At 36.2% G+C, this 22,795-nt stretch overlaps 1 protein-coding gene across 1 annotated transcript in view; it reads left to right on the top strand.

Annotated features, from left to right (window-relative positions):
- The window catches only part of LOC127880981 (cyclin-dependent kinase 17-like), a 133,602-nt gene that overhangs the window by 79,002 nt on the left and 31,805 nt on the right, over positions 1 to 22,795 (top strand). Inside the window, 5 exon segments of the mRNA XM_052428536.1 lie at positions 12,001 to 12,117; positions 12,908 to 12,964; positions 16,790 to 16,904; positions 17,375 to 17,469; positions 20,363 to 20,425. Coding sequence (XP_052284496.1) covers positions 12,001 to 12,117; positions 12,908 to 12,964; positions 16,790 to 16,904; positions 17,375 to 17,469; positions 20,363 to 20,425 — 447 coding nt within the window.

Genomic DNA, 22,795 nt, shown 5'->3' with positions numbered 1-22,795 from the left:
ATGGGTCTTCCACTGCTGGAGGCAATGTCAACAGCAAATATCAAGTTGGAAAGGGGTCTTCCACTGCTGAGGCAATGTCAACAGTGAATATCAAGTTGGAAAGGGGTCTTCCACTGCTGAGGCAATGTCAACAGTGAATATCAAGTTGGAGATGAGTCTTCCACTGCTGGAGATGGATCTGTGGTGGGCTTGGAGGGTGTGCTGTATTATCTTCTCAAGGAAAAGGTAAAACAGGATGGGAGAGAGCAGATATCACTAACAGACTCCTACTGATGTCCAGAAGAATTTCATCGTTGTCCATAAAGATTGCTGCGCTGCTGGCATTTGGGTAGAATTCTTGGACAACTTGTACCAGCCCTTCTTTAACCCATTTATGCCTTAAGGCGTCTAGAAAAAAGGCCTTTGCAAACAGCGTAGACCCAGATGAGATGCCACATGATGCGGCGTCTCATCAGGGTCTGCGCTGTTTGCTTAAAGGAATTTCTGTAAGAAATATTCTATATATAGAAATAAATATACTAGACATCCCTAATTTTGGAAATAAATTGACCCAATTTAGAAGGATGGGAGAGTCCACTAGGCATAAATGGGTTAATGATGAACCCTCTCAGGAACTGCCATAGGCCATCATGCCACACACAATGAAGCATCCATCAATGAAGCATGCATTTCAAAAGCTCCATGAATAAACATTTATCTGCAAAGCCACCGGCTAATTTCTGTTATCTATTTAGAGAGTAAACAATGTTTGTTTATATTATCGTATATGCTCTTGATATGCATTTAGCCCTAAAGCATCTGGCCATTCTTGTAAAAAGTTTTCATTGGGGTAAAGCATGGATAAAAATCCTAATTATTACCCAACTAGAGCTCGAAGAGTTGGTCGTGTAGAGCACAATGGATTCCAACAGGTAATAATAAGATAAACTTGATAATTATGATAAGTAAAAAAGTTGAAAATTAAAAATATAAAAATTGAAAATTTGTTTTAAAACCATAATTGTATAATATTATCATTTAGATGCATAAAATGATAATTTATAGTTGCAATGTTATAATTAAGTGTTTAAAATTACATTTAAAATGCAGATACATGATAATTATTAAGATGTTTAAAATGAAAATATGAACATGTAAAATGTCAATTTTCAATCAAAATTGTATTTCAATGTGTTTTAATTTAGATGTGTTTTATAATAATACACACGTGTAAAATGATAATTTAAATCAGTAAAAGCAGAGAAATAAAAAAGAAAGAAGATAGCAAAGTGTTAAAAATGATAGATTATGTGTGAATGAAAATGTAGATGGGTATAATGAATAAGGCAAGCCCTAATATGTTATCAAGGACTCAAGAATCAGTACATGGTTTTTAACCAAATATTGGACACATTTTCTGTTTGCTGTCAGTAGTCAATATAAAATTCTCGTTGTTTGAAGTTTTTATTCATTATTCTTGTGTTTTAAAGTGACTCTGTTGAATGGCCCAAGTTAATTAATAATTTGTCATTACTTAAAGTATGTAAAAACAACACTTAAAGCATGACAGTTTTGTGTTCGGAACAAAGTGGTTTTGAACATGTTTATCATTAGCATTAAATAAAAAAAGGCTTTAAATTAAAATGCAATATCTTTTTTTAAATCATCAAATGGTATTCTAAATTGAATTTTTAATTAATGCTTTTAAAACCTTGTATAATGTTGCAAAATTGCAATAGGCAGCTGGACAAAAAAGATAAATGTACTGGAAATTCGCACTGTGATACCTCCAACATGAACCAGAGTTTCAGAAAGATTTTGTGACGATTCATAATGAAAGATTCAGCAAAAAAACATTTTATAAACAGTTTAAAAACAGAAGTAGAGAAGTGTTGTTCGACCAAAAATGTTCCCTGTAGATTGTGTGGCAAATTGCTAGAATCTAGCGATTTGATTGGACGAGCCATGATCGACCAGGAAACATTAGCAAGGGTAAGATTTTCATAACTTGTGAGGCAAGATTTTTGTATCCCTGTTGTTTTTTGTAAGACAGTTATAGGCAAATGATGTTTGCCTCAAATAATTTCAGAGTCTTGGACTTTCACAACCAGAAAATTTGGGGAAACTGTGTGTTTGTATTGGTGTCTTTGGTAATATTCAATTTTACAGTTTGTAATTGCAGATAGGGCCATGGTTTGCCTCTGCCGAAACCAAATATTCATGTACAAAAAATCTGTGCATGGAAAAAAGCATGGGCTTAAATGATATATTATATATATTGTATATTAATATTGCTGGAGTTATGCAGTCTTTCCAAGTTCTATAATTTTATTAGCTCGGTGTTTTCGGAGAATACCCGAGGCATTGTCATAGCCAGCTCGTTGTGCCGTCTGCCGTCCGCCGGCATCATGCTAAAACTTGCACATAGTGCTCTAAAATCAAAGTGCTTCCACCTACAACTTTGAAACTTCATATGTAGATGCACCTTGATGAGTTCTACACGCCACACCCATTTTTTGGTCACTAGGTCAAAGGTCAAGGTCACTGTGACCTCTAAAAAAAAATATTCTGACAAGCTTTCATTTATTAGCTGGACTATTATATATGAAATATATATAGTGGAGCTATCCTACTCAACCCGGCGTCGGCGTGAGCGTGAGCGTTGGAATGTTAAAGTTTGCGTACCACATCAAATATTTTCAATGCTTCTTGACATATTGCTTTTATATTTTGCATACTTCTTTACCAACATGACCCCAACCTATAACCAAGAGCAGACAACTGTATCAGGCATTTTTAGCTCACCTGTCACAAAGTGACATGGTGAGCTTATGTGACCGTGTGATGTCCGGCGTGTGTGCGTGCGTGTGTGCGTGTGTCCGTCAACAATTTGTTTGTGTAGACAGTAGAGGTCACTGTTTTCATCCAATCTTTATGAAATTTGGTCAGAATGTTCATCTTGATGAAATCTGGGTTGGGAATGTATTTGGGTCATCTGGGGTCAAAAACTAGGTCACTAGGTCAAAAACTAGGTCACATAATAGCTCAAATAATAGAAAAACACTGTGTAGACAATAGAGGTCGAGGTTTTCATCCAATCTTTATGAAATTTGGTCAGAATGTTTATCTTGATGAAATCTGGGTTGGGATTGTATTTGGGTCATCTGGTTTCAAAAACTAGGTCACTAGGTAAAAAACTAGGTCACATAATAGGTCAAATAATAGAAAAACCTTGTGTACACAATAGAGGTCGAGGTTTTCATCCAATCTTTATGAAATTTGGTCAGAATGTTTATCATGATGAAATCTGGGTTGGGATTGTATTTGGGTTATCTGGGGTCAAAAACTACGTCACTAGGTCAAAAACTAGGTCTAATAATAGAAAAGCCTTGTGTTGACAGTAGAGTTCACAGTTTTCATCCAATCTTTATGAAATTTGGTCAGAATGTTTATCTTGATGAAATCTGGGTTGGGATTGTATTTGGGTCATCTGGGGTCAAAAACTAGGTCACTAGGTCAAAAACTAGGTCAAGTAATATAAAAACATTGTGTAGACAGTAGAGGTCACAGTTTTCATCCAATCTTTATGAAATTTGGTCAGAATGTTATCTTCATAAAATCTGGGTTGGGATTGTATTTGGGTCAACATGGGTAAAAAACTAGGTCACTAGGTCAAAAACGAGGTCAAATAATAGAAAAACCTTGTGTAGACAATAGAAGTCGCAGTTTTCATCCAATCTTTATGAAATTTGGTCAGAATGTTTATCTTGATGAAATCTGGGTTGGAATTGTATTTGGCTCATCTGAGGTCAAAAACTAGGTCACTAGGTCAAATAATAGAAAAACCGTCAACAATTTGATTGTGTAGACAGAAGAGGTCACAGTTTTCATCCAATCTTTATGAAATTTGGTCAGAATGTTTATCTTGATGAAATCTGGTTTGGGATTTTATTTGGATGATCTGGGGTCAAAAACTAGGTCACTAGGTCAAAAACTAGGTCAAAACTAGGTAACTAGGTCAAATAATAGAAAAACCTTGTCACAGTTTTCATCCAATCTTTATGAAATTTGGTCAGAATGTTTGTTTTGATGAAATCTGGGTTGGGATTGTATTTGGGTCATCTGGGGTCAAAAACTAGGTCACTAGGTAATATAATAGAAAAACCTTGTGTAGACAATAGAGGTCACAGTTTTCATCCAATCTTTATAAAATTTGATCAGAATGTTTATCTTGATGAAATCCGGGTTGGGATTGTATTTGGGTCTCCTGGGGTCAAAAACTAGGTCACTTGGTCAAATAATAGAAAAACCTTGTGTAGACAATAGAGGTCACAGTTTTCATCTAATCTTTATGACATTTGGTCAGAATGTTTATCTTGATGAAATCTGGGTTGGGATTGTATTTGGTTAGTCAGGTGAGCGATTCAGGGCCATCATGGCCCTCTTGTGTAAGAATAATGGCCCTTTGTCCACGTAGAATATGCATATTATTGATAAACTATGTTAAAGTTTGCGTACCACCTCAAATATTTATGCCCCCCTTTGAAGAAGATGGGCTATATTGTTTGGCTTATGTCGGTCCGTCCAACAGATGGTTTCGGGATGATAACTCAAGAACGCTTAGGTCTAGGATCATGAAACTTCATAGGTACATTGATCATGACTGTCAGATGACCCCTATTGATTTTCAGGTCACTAGGTCAAAGGTCAAGGTCACAGTGACTGGAAATAGTAAAATGGTTTCCGGATGATAACTCAAGAATGCTTAGGCCTAGGATCATGTAACTTCAGGTACATTGATCATGACTGGCAGATGACCCCTATTGATTTTCATGTCACTAGGTCAAAGGTCAAGGTCACAGTGACTCGAAATAGTGAAATGGTTTCCATATGATAACTCGAGAATGCTTACGCCTAGGATCATGCAACTTCATAGGAACATTGATCATGACTAGCAGATGACCCCTACTGATTTTCATGTCACTTAGTCAAAGGTCAGGGTCACAGTGACTCGAAACAGTAAAATGGTTTCCGGATTATTACTCGAGAATGCTTACACCTAGGATCATGAAACTTCATAGGAACATTGATCATGACTGGCAGATAACCCCTATTGATTTTCAGGTCACTAGGTCAAAGGTCAAGGTCACATTGCCTCGAAATGGTAAAATGGTTTCTGGATGATAACTCAAGAATGCTTACACCTAGGATCATGAAACTTGAAAGGTTCATTGATCATGACTGGCAGATGACCCCTATTAATTTTCAGGTCACTAGGTCAAAGGTCAAGGTCACAGTGACTGGAAATTGTAAAATGGTTTCCTGATGGTAACTCAAGAATAATTAGGCCTAGGATCATGAAATTTCATAGGTACATTGAACATGACTGGCAGATGACCCCTATTGATTTTCAGGTCACTAGGTCAAAGGTCAAGGTCACAGTGACAAAAAACATTTTCACACAATGGCTGCCACTACAACTGACATCCCATATGGGGGGCATGCATGTTTTACAAACAGCCATTGTTTCTATGTACATTGTCATATTGCTTTCATATTTTGCATACTTCTTTACCAAAATGACCCCAATTTATAAACAAGAGCAGACAACTGTATCAAGCATTTTGTGAGAATTATGTTCCCTTTTTATACTTAGAAAATTGAAAATTTGGTTAAGTTTTGTGTTTAGGTTCACTTTATTCCTAAAGTATCAAAGCCATTGCTTTCATACTTGCAACACTTACTAACTATCATAAGGGGACTGTGCAGGCAAAGTTATGAAACTCTGCCTGGCATTTTGACAGAATTATTGCCCCTTTTATACTAAGATAATTTAACATTTGGTTACGTTTTGTGTTTTGGTCCATTTTACTCCTAAAGTATCATAGCTATTGCTTTCAGACTTGGAAAACTTGCTAACTATTGTAAGGGGACTGTACAAGTTAAGTTGCATAACTCAGGTTGGCATTTTAACAGAATTATGGCCCTTTTTGTCTTAGTAACTTTGAATATTTTGTTAAATTTTGTGTTAAGATCCACTTTACTTCTATTGTATCAAGGCTATTGCTTTCAGACCTCAAATACTTTCTTACTATCATGAGGGTACTGTACCTGGCAAGTTGAATTTGACCTTGACCTTTGAATGACCTTGATGCTCAAGGTCAAATTAATAAATTTTAATGAAATTGCCATTACTTCTTTATTTATGATCAGATTTGATTCATACTTTGAAAAAATAACACTTACCTGACATACCACAATGGACTCCACCCAAACCATTCCCCACGCCCAACCCAAGAATATACATTTTTTGCCCCAAAGGAGGGCATATTGTGATCGGACTGTCTGTCTGTCTTTCCGTCACGCTTTGCGTTTAGGTTTCAAAAAATGCTCATAACTTCTATGTCCCTTGAGATATAACCTTCATATTTGGTATGCATGTGTATATGGGCAAGGCCTTTACATATGCACACATTTTTTTACCCCTGTGCCCTTGACCTTGAACTTGGGTCCGCGTTTAGGTTTTGAAATCTGCGCTAAGGTTTCGAAAAATGCTCATAACTTCTATGTCCCTTGAGATGTAACCTTTATATTTGGTATGCATGTGTGTATGGGCAAGGCCTTTCCATACGCACAACATTTTTTACCCCTGTGACCTTATCCTTGAACTTAGGGTCCGCGTTTAGGTTTCGAAATCTGCGTTTAGGTTTCGAAAAATGCTCATAACTTCTATCAAAGCGTTTATAGTGGGCATGTGTCATCCTATGGTGACAGCTCTTGTTCAACTGTCATTTTGCCAAATTGTAAATAAGTCCCCTTTAACAGTGTTTATGCTATTAATCAGACGATTGATCAGATAAAATAACGATATGTTGTTCCAGTGTTTAATTTTTCACAATAAGTAATAAACTCTTTATTGAAACTCTACTTATGAGACATGTATAAGCTAAAGGGGGAAATCTATATTGTATTGTATATCAAGAGAAAATATTTACTTGCACATTTTACCCCCCACCCTAAACGGTCTCTGGGTATGTGCGAATCATTACATGTGTCTCAAAGGACCATAATTTTTATTCCCCCAAAGTGTGGCATATAGTTTTTGAACTGTCTGTCAGTCAGTCTGTCAAAGTTCAAATATATGGTGTCTGTCCGTCCGTCCGAAAACTTTAACATTGGTCATAACTTTTGCAATATTGAAGATAGCAACTTGATATTTGGCATGCATGTGTTTCTCATGGAGCTGCACCTTTTGAGTGGTGAAAGGTAAAGGTTATCCTTCATGGTCAAAAGTAAAAAATCCATCCAAGGGAAGTAATAAACTTTAAAAGGGAGATAATTTCTAAACTTGTCAAATGATATATTGAAATTTTATTTCAAAGCGGCGTTATAGGGGGCATTGTGTTTCTGACAAACACATCTCTTGGTTTCATGAATCTTGCATGGGATGGGGGAGGATTAGGATATTTACCAATATTACATACCTGATTTGTATTTGATGGTAAAGCTCTTCGACTTGACCATTAGAATCAATATAATTCAATACAATCATGTTCATGTCACATTTGCATTAAGCAACAACAAAACATTGCTAGCTTGAAACGCAATTGTTTCTTAAAGGGTGTTAATCAAATGGTCACAGTATTAGTGACAGAGGCACTATTTTCCTGGTATTGGCATAAATAGTCGTCTTTTCTTGGTATTGGCAGAAAATGGGCTTGACAGATTAACCAATAGCCTGAGTCTGAGACATATGGCTGTGAGAGTTGTGCAGTTTCTGCATTCGTGGCATTTAATTTATTTGCATTGGCCAAACAGGGATTCTGCATTTACTTATGGACACATTTTTTTGCTTTGTGAATGTTTTTTCTTGCTTTGTTATGAGGGCTTAGACATTTCAGGGAGCACTTTGATTGAAAAACAAAAGGTTCTGTGTATGAACATTACAGTGGGATGAAATAAAGTGGTTAGTTGAATATGAAACTATTTAAAAGCTTAAAGAGTAGTGATCAAATTACCTTTTGGAAAAAGTGTTTGTGATATATGAATTTTAGTGGATCATTATATAACGTTAATATCATGTTGTGAAATCATGTGAAGATATATGAAGTAAACTGTGCTAAACAAAGCAATATTTCTGAGAAAATTTAGAGTTTTCAGATCAAAAAAGAATTGTGACATTAGAATAGAGCAGTGTTTATTTAAAAAAATAAATAATCTAATTGTCATTAAGTAAATATATGGCAAAAGATGACACTGTCATATATATTTTTCATGTTATGAAGTGTGGACATTTTTATGAAAAGTGCCATCAAAAGCTGAAAAAGATGTGCTAAAATTAAACATTGAAGAGCCATGAAAATAATATTTAGCTGTTTTGTCTGACAGGCATTTCATTCCTTATTGTTGCTGTTTTATGAAAAGTTAATTAATTATCTTTCCCATGAATCTTGATTTACCCTTGCAATGAAAACACAATTTCTTTTAAGGAAATAAAATCAAGAGAACTGTTGAAAGGAATTATCAAATTAAATACGAAACAACAAAAGTATCCAGCATTGAAGGCATTTTGAAATTAAACGGCATGAAATAAAACAAAGGTATCAAAAGGAAAATAAACGTTCAAAATTGACACTGGGAAAATTGAAATTTTAATATTGTGCATAAAATTAATAGTGGCCCATGAACGTTGAGTGAAACTTGTGAGTTTAAAGGGGCGAATTCGACCATCGTTTGAGTTTTAAGGGTCGACATTTGATTCCTGTGTGAGATTAAAGAAACGCTATGAGTTATTATAAGCAGCAGACTTCGTTGGTAAGGTTTGGTTTTAGAGTTATTATGTATGTTACAAATAGAGTCTTACTTTTGACAAAAAAAATTGCATCACAGAAAAACATCATTTTTGTTGATTTGAATGTTTTGCAAGATGTATCTTTAAAAAAGTACTTTTTGCTGCTGTAGTAATAATAATGCACACAAAATAGTTAAATAAAGTGAACATCACTACATGTATCTCAGGGGGTTTTCAGCACTCTCTGCGCCTCCGGAAAACGGAGGCATTCCCAAAGCAAACGGACCTGATCCCAAACCAAAATTATAAAAAAAATCCCAATTTCCAAAAAAAAAAAAAATTATTATTATTTTTTTTTTTTAGAAAGAAGTGTCTTATGACTTATAATTATTAGATTATGAGAAAAAAAGTGTTTCATGACTTATGATTATTAGATTATTATTAACCTGCTGTGCTCCTCATTACCACACAAACCAAACTTACTCATCTGATGCTTACACTTTGTACCTGCATTGAAAGTCTAGACCTGAATGACAAAACATTGGAGGAGCTGTGTGATGCTTTCAAAAACAGAAAGCAGAGAAAAATTATGCTTTAAATTGTGTGACTAACCAGCGTTTGTTTTGGTCAAAAATGTCTTCTATAAGTTTTTTACTGTACAGTTCTTATCTCAGAGTGTAACTAAAACTGAAAGACAAAATTGCAGTACTTGAATAAACATTAAACATGCCAAATATTGCATGTGTTTATATAAAAAAGAGGAAATAACAACTTAAACAAGTTTATTTGTTAAACCACTGACTTATTTAAGCATGATAAATTCACAATGTTTTCCCAAAATGAGCTGTTTCATCGGAGCAAAAATTCCCAAAATGGAAAATTTTGTCGAAAAAAAATTCCCAATTTGGTCAGACTCCTTTTCCCATAATAGGCAGAAAAACCCCTGTATCTGCTGAAGGCATTAGAGTAGTTATACATTTCCGTTGGTAAGATCAAATCAGCCTTCAAAACCTTGGCTTCTCCTTAAGTAAAATGGAAAATTGTAAATAACTTCATTTAAATCTTATAATAACCTTCATTTAATTCACAATTGAGCTTGTCTTTTTAATGATAGGTTTTCCATTAATCTCAATAAAGATAGCTAGCCATAATGGAATGAGCCAATACAATGTCAGGAATTCGGGTCTACTGGCGGATAATCCTCAAACATTCCATCCGGGGCTCTTGAGTAAGGTCAAAGTCTGAGTTTAACTGCTATGCAGAAACAACTAAACATGTTTTTGCCAATGTCTTCATCAGTAGAAGTCAGATACAAAGAAAATATTTGCGTCTCTGATGGTTTTATGGCTAGTAAAAAGTCTGATTCTATTTTCTGTCTGTTATAGTTGTTTTTTAACAACAAATATGACAGTAGTCATAAAAATAGATGCATTATTTATTGAAATCCTGTGTAATAGTGATTTAACTATGAATGACCTTAACTGTAGTGTGATAAAGTCTATGGAGATAAAATGTATTAAATATTCGGATTTTTATGCCCCCTTTTCAAAGAATAGGCGGCATATAGTGATCGGACTGTCTGTCTGTCTGTCTTTCCGTCACACTTTGCGTTTAGGTTTCGAAAAATGCTCATAACTTCTATGTCCCTTGAGATATAACCTTTATATTTGGTATGCATGTGTATATGGACAAGGCCTTTCCATACCCACAATTTTTTTTACCCCTGTGACCTTGACCTTGAACTTAGGGTCCGCGTTTAGGTTTCGAAATCTGCATTTAGGTTTCGAAAAATGCTCATAACTTCTATGTCAATTGAGATATAACCTTCATATTTGGTATGCATGTGTATATGGGCAAGGCCTTTACATATGCACACATTTTTTTACCCCTGTGCCCTTGACCTTGAACTTGGGTCCGCGTTTAGGTTTTGAAATCTGCGCTAAGGTTTCGAAAAATGCTCATAACTTCTATGTCCCTTGAGATGTAACCTTTATATTTGGTATGGATGTGTATATGGACAAGGCCTTTCCATACGCACAAACATTTTTACCCCTGTGACCTTAACCTTGAATTTAGGGTCCGCGTTTAGGTTTCGAAATCTGTGTTTAGGTTTCGAAAAAAGCTCATAACTTCTATCAAGCGTTTATAGGGGGCATAAGTCATCCTATGGTGACAGCTCTTGTTTTTTTTTATGTCCCCCACCCACTGTAGTGGAGGACATATTGTTTTTGCCCTATCTGTTGGTCTGTACGTTGGTCTGTTGGTCTGTTTGCTCCAACTTTAACATTTGCAATAACTTTTTCAATATTCAAGATAGCAACTTGATATTTGGCATGCATGTGTATCTCATGGAGCTGCATATTTTGAGTGGTGAAATATCAAGGTCATCATTCAAGGTCAAAGGTCAAATATAAGGGGACATTGTGTTACACAAACACATCGCTTGTTTTTTAATCCAATTAACTTTAGAAGCATTTATTAAATATTCTCAGTATTGACAGTTCTTCTGATCAGTTGTTCCTCTCAAAATGAAGAACATTTTCCCATTCTTATTTTGAATTGATAACACAAATGTAGAATTTGCCACAGAAAATGTTTCTAAAGAATGTTTAGTATGCCCTGAGGAATAATTGTTTGTGAATTGCAGAGATATTTAGGGCTGTCAGCGTGGATCAGTTTGAAAGAAAAAATGAGGAATTTGATTGCTCGAATGTTACTAATTCTGTTTCACAAAATGAGAAATGTGAAGTAGAACAAGAATATAAAAAAGTACAGATCTTTTAAATGAAATAAAACAGATATTTAATGGCGTTGTAAGTTCCTATAACCAGGATTTATTTTTTAAATGTCAATATTCATGTTATTAATGAAACATATACTTTAGTGAACATATTTACATGTTTAATACTATATAAATTAATCTTGAATGTACAAATGCATTCCTAGTCTTGGTTAATAAGTTATTTTATACTAAATTGTCAGTGGTTTTGATTATTTTCTACCTGAAATGAAGGAATGTCCCTATCTATTATACACATGTAGCTATTTCATCCACAAATTGTATTTCCACTTTCAGTACCTTTCTATTGGTTGTCCCTAGAGCAAAATGCATAGCTTATATAAGGATATGTAATATGCTGTTTCTGTAGAATAGAAAACTGAGGTGCTAAGGGGCTAAACTATCCCGTACTGTAATTTGTTGGAATGAGACTCAGATTGTATTGCTTCAGGAGGTGACAAAGCGTCTCTCGTTGCCAGCAGATATCCGGATTCCAAGTCACTTCCTGTCCAGGCAGAGTCTCACCCCAGAAGGACAGCTTAGCAGACGGTCACGGAGAAAATCTTTGGTAGGCATTACTGTGTGTTTGAGGCCCATAAGTTTTGTGCAACATGAATTAGAGCAATACTAGGAGTTTTGTATAATTTGTGCAAAATTAACTAGAGCAAAACTAGGAGTTTTGTATAATTTGTGCAACATGAACTAGAGCAAAACTAGGAGTTTTGTATAATTTGTGCAACATGAACTAGAGCTCAACTAGGAGTTTTGTATAATTTGTGCAACATGAACTAGAGCAAAACTAGGAGTTTTGTATAATTTGTGCAACATGAACTAGAGCAAAACTAAGAGTTTTGTATAATTTGTACAACATGAATTAGAGCAAAACTAGGAGTTTTGTATTATTTTGAAAACCTGATTTGAGTAATTTTGCCAGAATCTTTACTTTTAACCATTTGCATGCAAATGCTGCCCCTTTTGACAGATAGGATAAAGGAATTTAAGTAAAAATCATCGAATCCTCAACAATATATTATTACCGTGATAACTCTAAAATATCTGACAATCTAACTTTTCATACACCCTTTTTTTAACTGAGATAATTATTTTTAGCGACTGATTTTTGGCACACGCAGATTTTCCTTTTTATTAATGTCTTTTAATTTTCAGAGAGTTACATTTTTTCAGAATTCTACCCCTATTTGTATGAACCTGGTTACGGTGATGAAACATGGCAAACAATGTCTATTAAGAGGACCACAACATTTGCAGTAAAAAAATATGCCTGCATCATCTGATTTCACTCTTCAATGTTATAGTATAACTATAAGGAGTTATCGTTATCTACATGTCTTTTTCAGTCGGAAATTGGATTTGGAAAGATAGAGTCCTATACAAAACTAGATAAGCTCGGAGAGGTAAATACTTGTTTTTGTTGTTGTTGTTGTAAGGCCAGATAGGCATGAAGTGCTTGGTGAGCTTTTGGTAAAGAGGATCATACGAGTGGTGTCTGTCATCTGTCCTCCATTGCCTGTGTGTTGTCAGCAATTTCATGGCTAAAAGTGTTCAGTTTTTTTCGAGAAGTTCCGGCTTTTTTAAAGCTCTGGAGGCCGATCTCTCAATACGTCCAGAATCGATGAGAAAGTTTAGGGGGGGGGTAGGTGGTCCGCGAATATTTTCAATCAAAACCGAGATCTAAAGAATTTTTAAAGAGAGCGTATCTAGTATCTACATGTATAACACGTGCGCGAACTGGAATCGATAGCCATGGCCACTAAAGGGGCCAGTTTAACAGATAAGTGATAATAAACTCTTCACTTGCACCCGTACGTCCATTATACAAATGGTGGAAGTCCCTTGGACGTCCGATAATCCGCATGTACTCTATTTACTAATACACAGCACGTACAAATGTCAACAGTAAATCGGGTTATTCAGACCGTTAACTCCACCTAAGAGGTACTGTTTTCAATGAAATTCTCAGCGAGTGGCCAATATTGATTTTTCCAGCTGTCAATCAAATTCTTCTTGGTAAGCGCATCTGCCAATCAGGGCTCAGGCAGCCGAATACACGCCGACCCCACGTGAAGCTGTATACATCAATATTAGCGACCCCTGCGCTACGAAGTTTTTATTCAGCAATAACATGGTTAAGTCCACGCTTTCCCCGAGGAAGAATGACGTGATGTTGTACATGAAGTCTAATTTTCGCAGGATTTCCTTTTGTACACGAAGTACACGAGAAATGTTTATTTGTTGCTAGAATTTTCTTAACTTTCCGTGAATAATAAAATCTGGAAATTATTTCAGATAACACGTTTAATTTTACGCATTTGAAAATACTAAAATTGAATAATGTATTTGTTATATCAATGGCCGTATCACATAATGCAATAAATAGTTAAATAACGTGTTTTGAGATTGCCAAACTATGCATATATATTGGTCTACGTGCATGAATGACCTGACAAGTTATATTGCGATTCGGAATGAAGTGTACTCTGTGAAATTTAAAGAAAGACGCGTTTTTATTCTCCGAAATTCGCTTTCACTTAGGCAAACTTTTCTGAAAGGAGGAACATGTAACATTTTAAATTCAGTCGTTGATTTGTCGTCATTACTAAATATGAACAGTGCTCTATGCGCTCAAATCGCGTCACGTGAGTAACGCATGTTCAATGGGAATTCCCCCATCCTACAATTCAATTTTTATATTCACCTGCGTAAAATGGCAGACGTCAATTTTGGTTTTGAAAATAGAAATCGTAATAATACTGGATTATCGGGTAATGGATAGAGTTGGAACCTGTACCTATATTAAACTATTGAAGTAAAATTAGGACTTCAAAATGTATGTCTGGGACGTCCAAAATTTTAGACTTGGAAGTCAGGACTTCCAACTTATAAAAGCTAACATAAGCGCTGCTATTAAGTGTCATTGTAGTGATATATGTTTTCCATAATTAATTATCAATCAAGTTTCTATCACCAGGGTGTGTTTATAGTGTATAGTGAAATGTGTTCCAACAATCCATAAAGTGATGTGTGTCTTCACCAAACAATATCATTGTGTTTTTATAAATAGATATAGTGATATGTGTACAGTTTCCATCAATTGGTTCTGATTTGAATTCTTTGAATTTTTACCTTAAAATATTTGTTTTTGGTAAAAGGTAAGCTTTGAAGCTTATGAAGACAAAAACAAGAAATGGTCTGCAGCTGTATAAAATGCAATATGGTGTATAAGATATGATTTTTTTCTCACTCATTCTAAATTCTAATATTAATTTCTGGACTTGTTTTTTGTTCCAAATTTAAAGCCAGGATAGTGCATTCCTTGGCCATCTAAAATGCTATTTTCAAGGAGCTTCCGGGGGCTTTCGGCCCCCCGACCAGGGCATCGCCCTGGAGCTGACCGGGGGCCTTCCAGCCCCCTGGCCCCCAACCAGGGCATCGCCCTGGAGCTGACCGGGGGCCTTCCAGCCCCCTGGCCCCCAACCAGGGCATCGCCCTGGAGCTGACCGGGGGCCTTCCAGCCCCCTGGCCCCCAACCAGGGCATCGCCCTGGAGCTGACCGGGGGCCTTCCAGCCCCCTGGCCCCCCGACCAGGGCATCGCCCTGGAGCTGACCGGGGGCCTTCCAGCCCCCTGGCCCCCAACCAGGGCATCGCCCTGGAGCTGACCGGGGGCCTTCCAGCCCCCTGGGCCCCCGACCAGGGCATCGCCCTGGAGCTGACCGGGGGCCTTCCAGCCCCCTGGCCCCCAGGTTTTTTTTCAGGCTTTTTCAACCTTCCTCACTTTTAGTCATGCATTTTGTTAGCTAGAAGTGATAGAGGCTTCACTTTTCATGCAGCCTTGACCAAACATGCCAAGTTTGTGTATGGCCCAAAATATCATAAAACTTCTGGATTATATATGCCAGATAATAAGATGGCAATGAATGTTATTGCCCCTATTTCATGAGAAAGAGAATGCAAAGTGGACATAAAAGCTTGATTTGTGATCCCAATGTGAATAAACTTTCACAGCATCCTGATGGGCATACAAATTCAAAACAGTCCAAAATGGTCCAGATTTGTTTCAACAGATAAATAGACAACTTAATTAAAAAAAAAACTCAATAAGATTTTATTTTATTTTCCTTAATTCCATAATGTTTCTTTTGATGTGATTAAATTGCCCACTCAGCTTTTTCTCTGCATTCACACAAATATAAAAATTGGGTTCTTGTCCATTCATAAGAAATAAATCTTGTCACCCCAAGCCAAGTACTCTCACAGGAGCTGTAAAGGCCACTATTTATGGAATCAGTGATTGGTCGTAAATCTATTATTTGCATAAAAAAAATCGTATAAGAGAAGTTTCTTCAATAAGTATAGGGTTAGATCTGCAATTTCTCACTTGATAGGAGTTGACAGATTTACTGGAAATTAGTTGTAATTAGAGATCTGGATCTAGTTTTAGCACGGTCTAATGTTTTGCAGAGAAATAAGAATACGTGTATTGGCCTTCCGATGGGGAATGTTTATAGCAGGGGGTTGACATACATTGTAGAAAATTAATTCGATCAAAATAAACGAACTTCTGCATAGAAGATCAGGGAATTTGTAAACAATTAAGGAAATGGTGGGACTTTTACCAGCTGGAAAAAAAATCAAAAATGAATAATGTAGAACTAAGCGTTAAGTGTTTTAGGAAGGTTACAGCGGGAGATTGAAACACATGAAGTGGACAAATATTAATGTCCAAATAATAGGGCATGCCACTCCCTGACAGAATGAGTGCCTTTTGTAGACCCAAACTGCTATCTCTGTTGGCATATAAAGACCAAGGTAGAACTAAGGCTAAATGAGTCGCGGCTATTTGTAATACTGGGTATTCACTGCCGTTCCTCAGAAAGGGTATTGCAGAATTTGTGTTTTTTGTGTGTCTGGTAATGGAGGCATATTACTGCATTTTACATTAAGCATATTGCAAACAAGCACAGTAAAAATTTCTTACCTTTGCATATGTATTAAGAAATGAGTGAGTACCAAACCAAGAATTACCATAGGGACATTAAAAAAATCCAAGTAATATTAATTATTTAATATTTATTCAAATATTTGCACATGCTATATCTCTAAACATGAACATGACACCTTTTTTGCATTAATTTATGCTGATACAAATAATATTTTAGTGTCAAGTTCATCAGTGCAATGTTCCTGTTTTTTAGCTGTAACTTCTTCACCCTTATTTCAGGGCACGTATGCTACTGTGTTCAAAGGGAAGAGTCGACTGACAGACAATCTGGTGGCCTTGAAGGAAATACGACTAGAACATGAAGAAGGCGCACCTTGCACCGCTATTCGTGAAGGTTTGAGGCCCCATTTTATTCTTTTATTTATTGATAATAATTGACCTTTAGCGTACATTTAACTGACAATTTCTTGCGTTTTATGCCCCCGAAGGAGGGCATATAGTGATTGCACTGTCCATCTGTCTGTCCGTCCGTTTGTCCATCCATCTGTCTGTTCGTCACACTTTGTGTTTAGGTTTCGAAAAATGCTCATAACTTCTATGTCACTTCAGATGTAACATTCATATTTGGTATGCATGTGTATATGGACAAGGCCTTTCCATACGCACACTAATTTTGACCCCTTTGACCTTGACCTTCGACTTAGGGTCCTCGTTGAGGTTTCGAAAAATGCGTTTAGGTTTCGAAAAATTCTCATAATTTCTATCAAAGCGTTAATCAGGGGCATATGTCATCCAATGGAGACAGCTTTTGTTGTAAGTAAACTTATATATGTTTCCTTATATTTTCCTATTGTTTGATTTCAGTGTCGCTATTGCGGGAACTCAAACATGCAAATATCGTCACACTGCACGATATCGTCCACACAGAAAAGTCTCTCACCCTAGTCTTTGAATATCTTGTAAGTGTTTAGTCTCGTAACTTTGTCTTGTAATATCTGAAGGGATTAAATAATAATGATAATAAATGGTGATTATTTAGTCTCTAGCCCTAGTCGTTGAATATGTGGTAAGTGTAAAAGAATGTAATGTTGAGTCTTAGAGGTTGCATTAAAGTTATGAAGCATGTTCCATATTTTCCATGGGGTACTATAGCAAACAATGAATCTCAAGAAACTCTGTGCCACTGCTTTTTTAACAGAACACCAACTATAAATATAAAATTATAGAACCTGGGATCACCACCTTGGAAAGTTAAATGCAGGGCATTGGGATTTTAACCGGTTTGAAGGCTGGCAGAACTTGCATCTGAATTAATCTCAAAGCAAACTTGCTTCATAAACAGTTTTTAACCAGGTTTTTAACCAGGTTTTCCGAAGGAAAAAACTGGTTATTAGATTGGCGAATGCGGGCGGGCTGGCTGGCTGGCTGGCTGGCTGGCGGGCTGGCGGGCGGGCGGAACAAGCTTGTCCGGGCCATAACTTTGTTGTTCATTGTGAGATTTTAAAATCATTTGGCACATTTGTTAACCATCATTAGACGGTGTGTCGCGCGAAAAAATTACGTCAATATCTCCTAGGTCAAGGTCACACTTTGAGTTCAAAGGTAAAAAATAGCCATAAATGAGCTTGTCTGGGCTATAACTATGTCATTCATTATGAGATTTTAAAATCATTTGGCACATTTGTTCACCATCATGGGACGGTGTGTAGCACGAAAGAATCACGTCAATATCTCCAATGTCAAGGTCGCCACGACTAAAAATAAATTTATTTTAAAACAAACTTACAAAGGGGGTTAATTTTGTTTGTTCATTTAAAAAGTTCAGTTTGAGTTGTCTCCCTTTATCAGATTTTTTTTCACAATGAAAACCTGGTTTTGTGACAATTTTGTCCCTTGTTAACAATTGTACCGATGCAGATAGAAAAAGAAAAACATGAATACCATAATTTGATGCGCAAATCAAATATTTAACATGTTATCGCCCTAGTGTGGTAAGTATCGGTCTATATATAAACAATAACGTGATAGCTGTTAAAATAAGAAGTATACGAAGAAATATGGTCCATCTTTAAAATATGTAAAATTATCAAAGTAGCGATGTATCAAAAGAAGTTTGAAAAACATACAAGGTGTAAGAATGAAATGAGTTGAAAATTGTGAGGTCATAGTCTTTAAATATCTTGCATGATAAGGCCATACAAACTTGATTGTATGTTTAGTGTCCCCATGCTGGTAAGTAGGTTTTATGATGCCTGAATTTAAAAAATACAAGCAGTAAATATTATGGGGTAAAATAGATTTACAACATAAGATGATAATGTACATTTGTTCTTATGCATGTACCATAGATAAGTTTTAATGCCTGTCTGTCATTGTATGTGTCTGTGTGTGTGTGTGTCCCAAAACTTTAACCAAAACTTTGACCTTGGTCATAACTTTTTCAACACTTAAGAAAGCAAATTGATATTTGGCATGCATGTGTATCTCATGGAGCTGCACATTTTGAGTGGTGAAAGGTCAAGGTCATCCTTCAAGGTTTAAAGGTCAAACAATTTTTTTTTTTAACTTTGACCAAAACTTTAACCTTCTTCATAACTTTATCAATATTGAATGTAGCAACTTGATATTTGGCATGCATGTGTATCTCATTGAGCTGCACACTTTGAGTGGTGAAAGGTCAAAGTCATCCTTCAAGGTCAAAGGTCAAAAAAAAAAATTCAAAGTGGCGCATTAGGGGGCAATGTGTTTCTGACAAACACATATCTTGTTAAATTTATTTTTACTTGATTGTTCCAACCTTGTCAGTATATTTCAAAAATCAGAGGCAATGGTGAACACAAAATCCAATTTTTTGGTCTAATCTTTATAATAATTAGAAACCTTACAAGAAAGAATATTGTTATCTTGAAATCCTTCACCTCAAAAAAGAAGCGGCCTTTTTTCAACAGAGGTATCTGAAAACAGAATTGCAAGATTTCTTGTCAATATTTGTGGGGGGCATCTCGTCTGTACGGTTGCAATGACTTAAATTTCATCACTCTCTTTACAATATCCTGGCAGACATTTAATGTTTCTTCTGACTTGATGACAGCAGAATGACATTTAAAGACTTTGTTTCCGAGATGGAAATCAGAAGGTTGCAATGATATGTCAGTAGGTAATCTTATCTGATTAGAACTGAAGTTGTTTTGTACTTTTCAGTGTAAGAAAGTGTTTGAAGGGTATTTTCTTCACCATTTTACATGTTAATATTTATGTATTTGTTCTCTTTTTAGAAAACAAAACAAAACGACTATATAATTCAAAATAATAGTGATGAACTGATACATGTAGTAATAAATTTTGTTCTATCATAATATTTTTTCCCTTATAGTTCAAATAAAAAATTCAATTACAATTTGATTTGATGTAAGGAACTAAAAATATATAAGTTATGATTTACTGTATGAAGTGAATTTGCAAAAAGGCATCAACTTAGAAAGAATATCATTTTGGTGATATTTGCAAACAAAAATGCGTTTCATGTTCTTTATGAATGTTTGAACTGTAAAACTTGTTAAATGTTTTCTTTTATGTCTTTTTTGTATTGACCTGTAAAGGTTGATGACTCTTGTATTTAAAGTAAAAGTTTTAATAAGACTGTATTTGTACAATGTTATTATTATGTTTCCCTTTCAAATAACATGATGAAAAAAAAAAAAGATTTAATGTTTGTTATCAGATGAAAGAGTTAAACCAGTAAAATGAAATATCTATAATGACTGTACGTGCATTATATGAGAATTATGCACCTTCCCCCCAAATGGAAATACAAAACAAAATGAAATTTGAAATGTATTATTTTCTATTCAGGAGAAAGATTTGAAGCAGTATATGGATGACTGCGGCAACATTCTGAGCATGACAAACGTCAAGGTGAGTTTTGAGATATGTTTAGTTGTCACAATTATGAGTTCAGTCATGAGGTCAGACAAAGCCTGCCTTGCTTAGTTGGGAGATCTCTGCCAGGCCACATTAGTTGTGTTCAGTCATGAGGTCAGATAAAGCCTGCCTTGCTAAGTTGGGAGTTCTCTGCCAGGCCACATTAGTTGTGTTCAGTCATGAGGTCAGATAAAGCCTGCCTTGCTTAGCCTTGCTAAGTTGGGAGATCTCTGCCAGGCCACATAAGTTGAGTTCAATCATGAGTTCAGACAAAGCCTGCCTTGCTAAGTTGGGAGTTCTCTGCCAGGCCACATTAGTTGTGTTCAGTCATGAGGTCAGATAAAGCCTGCCTTGCTTAGCCTTGCTAAGTTGGGAGATCTCTGCCAGGCCACATAAGTTGTGTTCAGTCACAAGTTCAGACAAAGCCCGCCTTGCTAAGTTGGGAGTTCTCTTCCAGGCCACATAAGTTGAGTTCAATCATGAGTTCAGACAAAGCCTGCCTTGCTAAGTTGGGAGATCTCTTCCAGGCCACATTAGTTGTGTTCAGTCCCAAGTTCAGACAAAGCCTGCCTTGCTAAGTTGGGAGATCTCTTCCAGGCCACATTAGTTGTGTTCAGTCCCAAGTTCAGACAAAGCCTGCCTTGCTAAGTTGGGAGATCTCTTCCAGGCCACATTAGTTGTGTTCAGTCACAAGTTCAGACAAAGCCTGCCTTGCTAAGTTGGGAGATCTCTTCCAGGCCACATTAGTTGTGTTCAGTCATGAGGTCAGACAAAGCCTGCCTTGCTAAGTTGGGAGATCTCTTCAAGGCCACATTAGTTGTGTTCAGTCATGAGGTCAGACAAAGCCTGCCTTGCTAAGTTGGGAGTTCTCTTCCAGGCCACATTAGTTGTGTTCAGTCATGAGGTCAGACAAAGCCTGCCTTGCTAAGTTGGGAGATCTCTTCAAGGCCACATTAGTTGTGTTCAGTCATGAGGTCAGACAAAGCCTGCCTTGCTAAGTTGGGAGATCTCTTCAAGGCCACATTAGTTGTGTTCAGTCATGAGGTCAGACAAAGCCTGCCTTGCTAAGTTGGGAGTTCTCTTCCAGGCCACATTAGTTGTGTTCAGTCACACGTGCAGACAAAGCCTGCCTTGCTAAGCCTTGCTTAGTTGGGAGTTCTCTTCCAGGGCACATTAGTTGTGTTCAGTCACAAATTCACACAAAGCCTGCCTTGCTAAGCCTTGCTAAGTTGGGAGTTCTCTTCCAGGCCACATTAGTTGTGTTGGGATTGGTGAAGTACACATGTATTAGTATGGCCATTGTGACCATATTGCTGATTCAAGTAGGACTGTAGTCAGGTAGTGGAGCAAGTTTGTATTCTTAGTACTGGTAAAACAGCTATCTTAGGAAATCTGTTAGTAGGTTAACTGAATGCAAAACTTCTGAAAAAAGTTGGTAAGACTGATATAAAGTCCAGTTAACCCTTTCCTACATAAGAAGCAAAGTGAAAATGGCTATGTGCAAACAGTATAAAACCAGAACAGTCTGTGTTCAGGTTTTAAGATGTTTGCTGCTCAACAGTATCTAAGGGTTGGACATGAAGCCTTTTAAACATAAATCTAGTAAGAAAGTTCTTTAATTATTTTTTATTTTCTAAGGAACTACAAATGCGTTAAAATACGTCTCTAAGTGGTAAAGAGTTAATTACAAACAGTACTGTTGTCTGGGGAATGTGTCGCAGTGTTGTGTCAGCTGGGAAGAGTTTCCACCATTTTATTGGATAAAAGTAATGTACAGGAAACTGGTCAAAGAAATTAAGTGAGTTTTGGAATGAAAGTTGATCATAAATTCTGTTCTCCAAGGATTTTCATTGAATTATGGGATTGCCTTAGATAGACAAGACAAGACAAGACAAAAGTTTATTTTGTAAATAAAGGCCACCGGCCCAAAATACAGCATACATAAGTAACAGCATGTTATTTTTTGAGTTGTGATACATCAAGTTTGAACATCAATTTTGATCTACATCTTTCTTTTTCATTATTTCAGTTACAAAAAAGGCTATGCTTTTAAGTTTACTTTCATCAGAGATTTGCATAAGATTGCAAAAATTTAAGAAATTTTGTTCACCATTGTACCATGAAAAGATATACATTTGCCTTTCTTGGTTGAATTTTGCACATTTAAAAAATACATGAAACTCATCTTCAATACACATATTATTAAAAACGACTGAACAATATGTACATAATCGGTTTTCTCTTGAAATTCCTAAATGTCGACCAGTTTCAATAGCTAATTTATGGCTTGAACAACGGAATCTAGCAACTGACTTTCGAACATAAAATGGTATATCGATAAACAAATACTTTTCTGGGTTTAAC

The sequence above is a fragment of the Dreissena polymorpha genome, chromosome 5, assembly GCF_020536995.1.
Source record: "Dreissena polymorpha isolate Duluth1 chromosome 5, UMN_Dpol_1.0, whole genome shotgun sequence".
Taxonomy (NCBI): Eukaryota; Metazoa; Mollusca; class Bivalvia; order Myida; family Dreissenidae; genus Dreissena; species Dreissena polymorpha.
The sequence above is the reverse complement of the archived record's forward strand: the minus strand, read 5'-3'. Positions and strand labels throughout refer to the sequence as shown.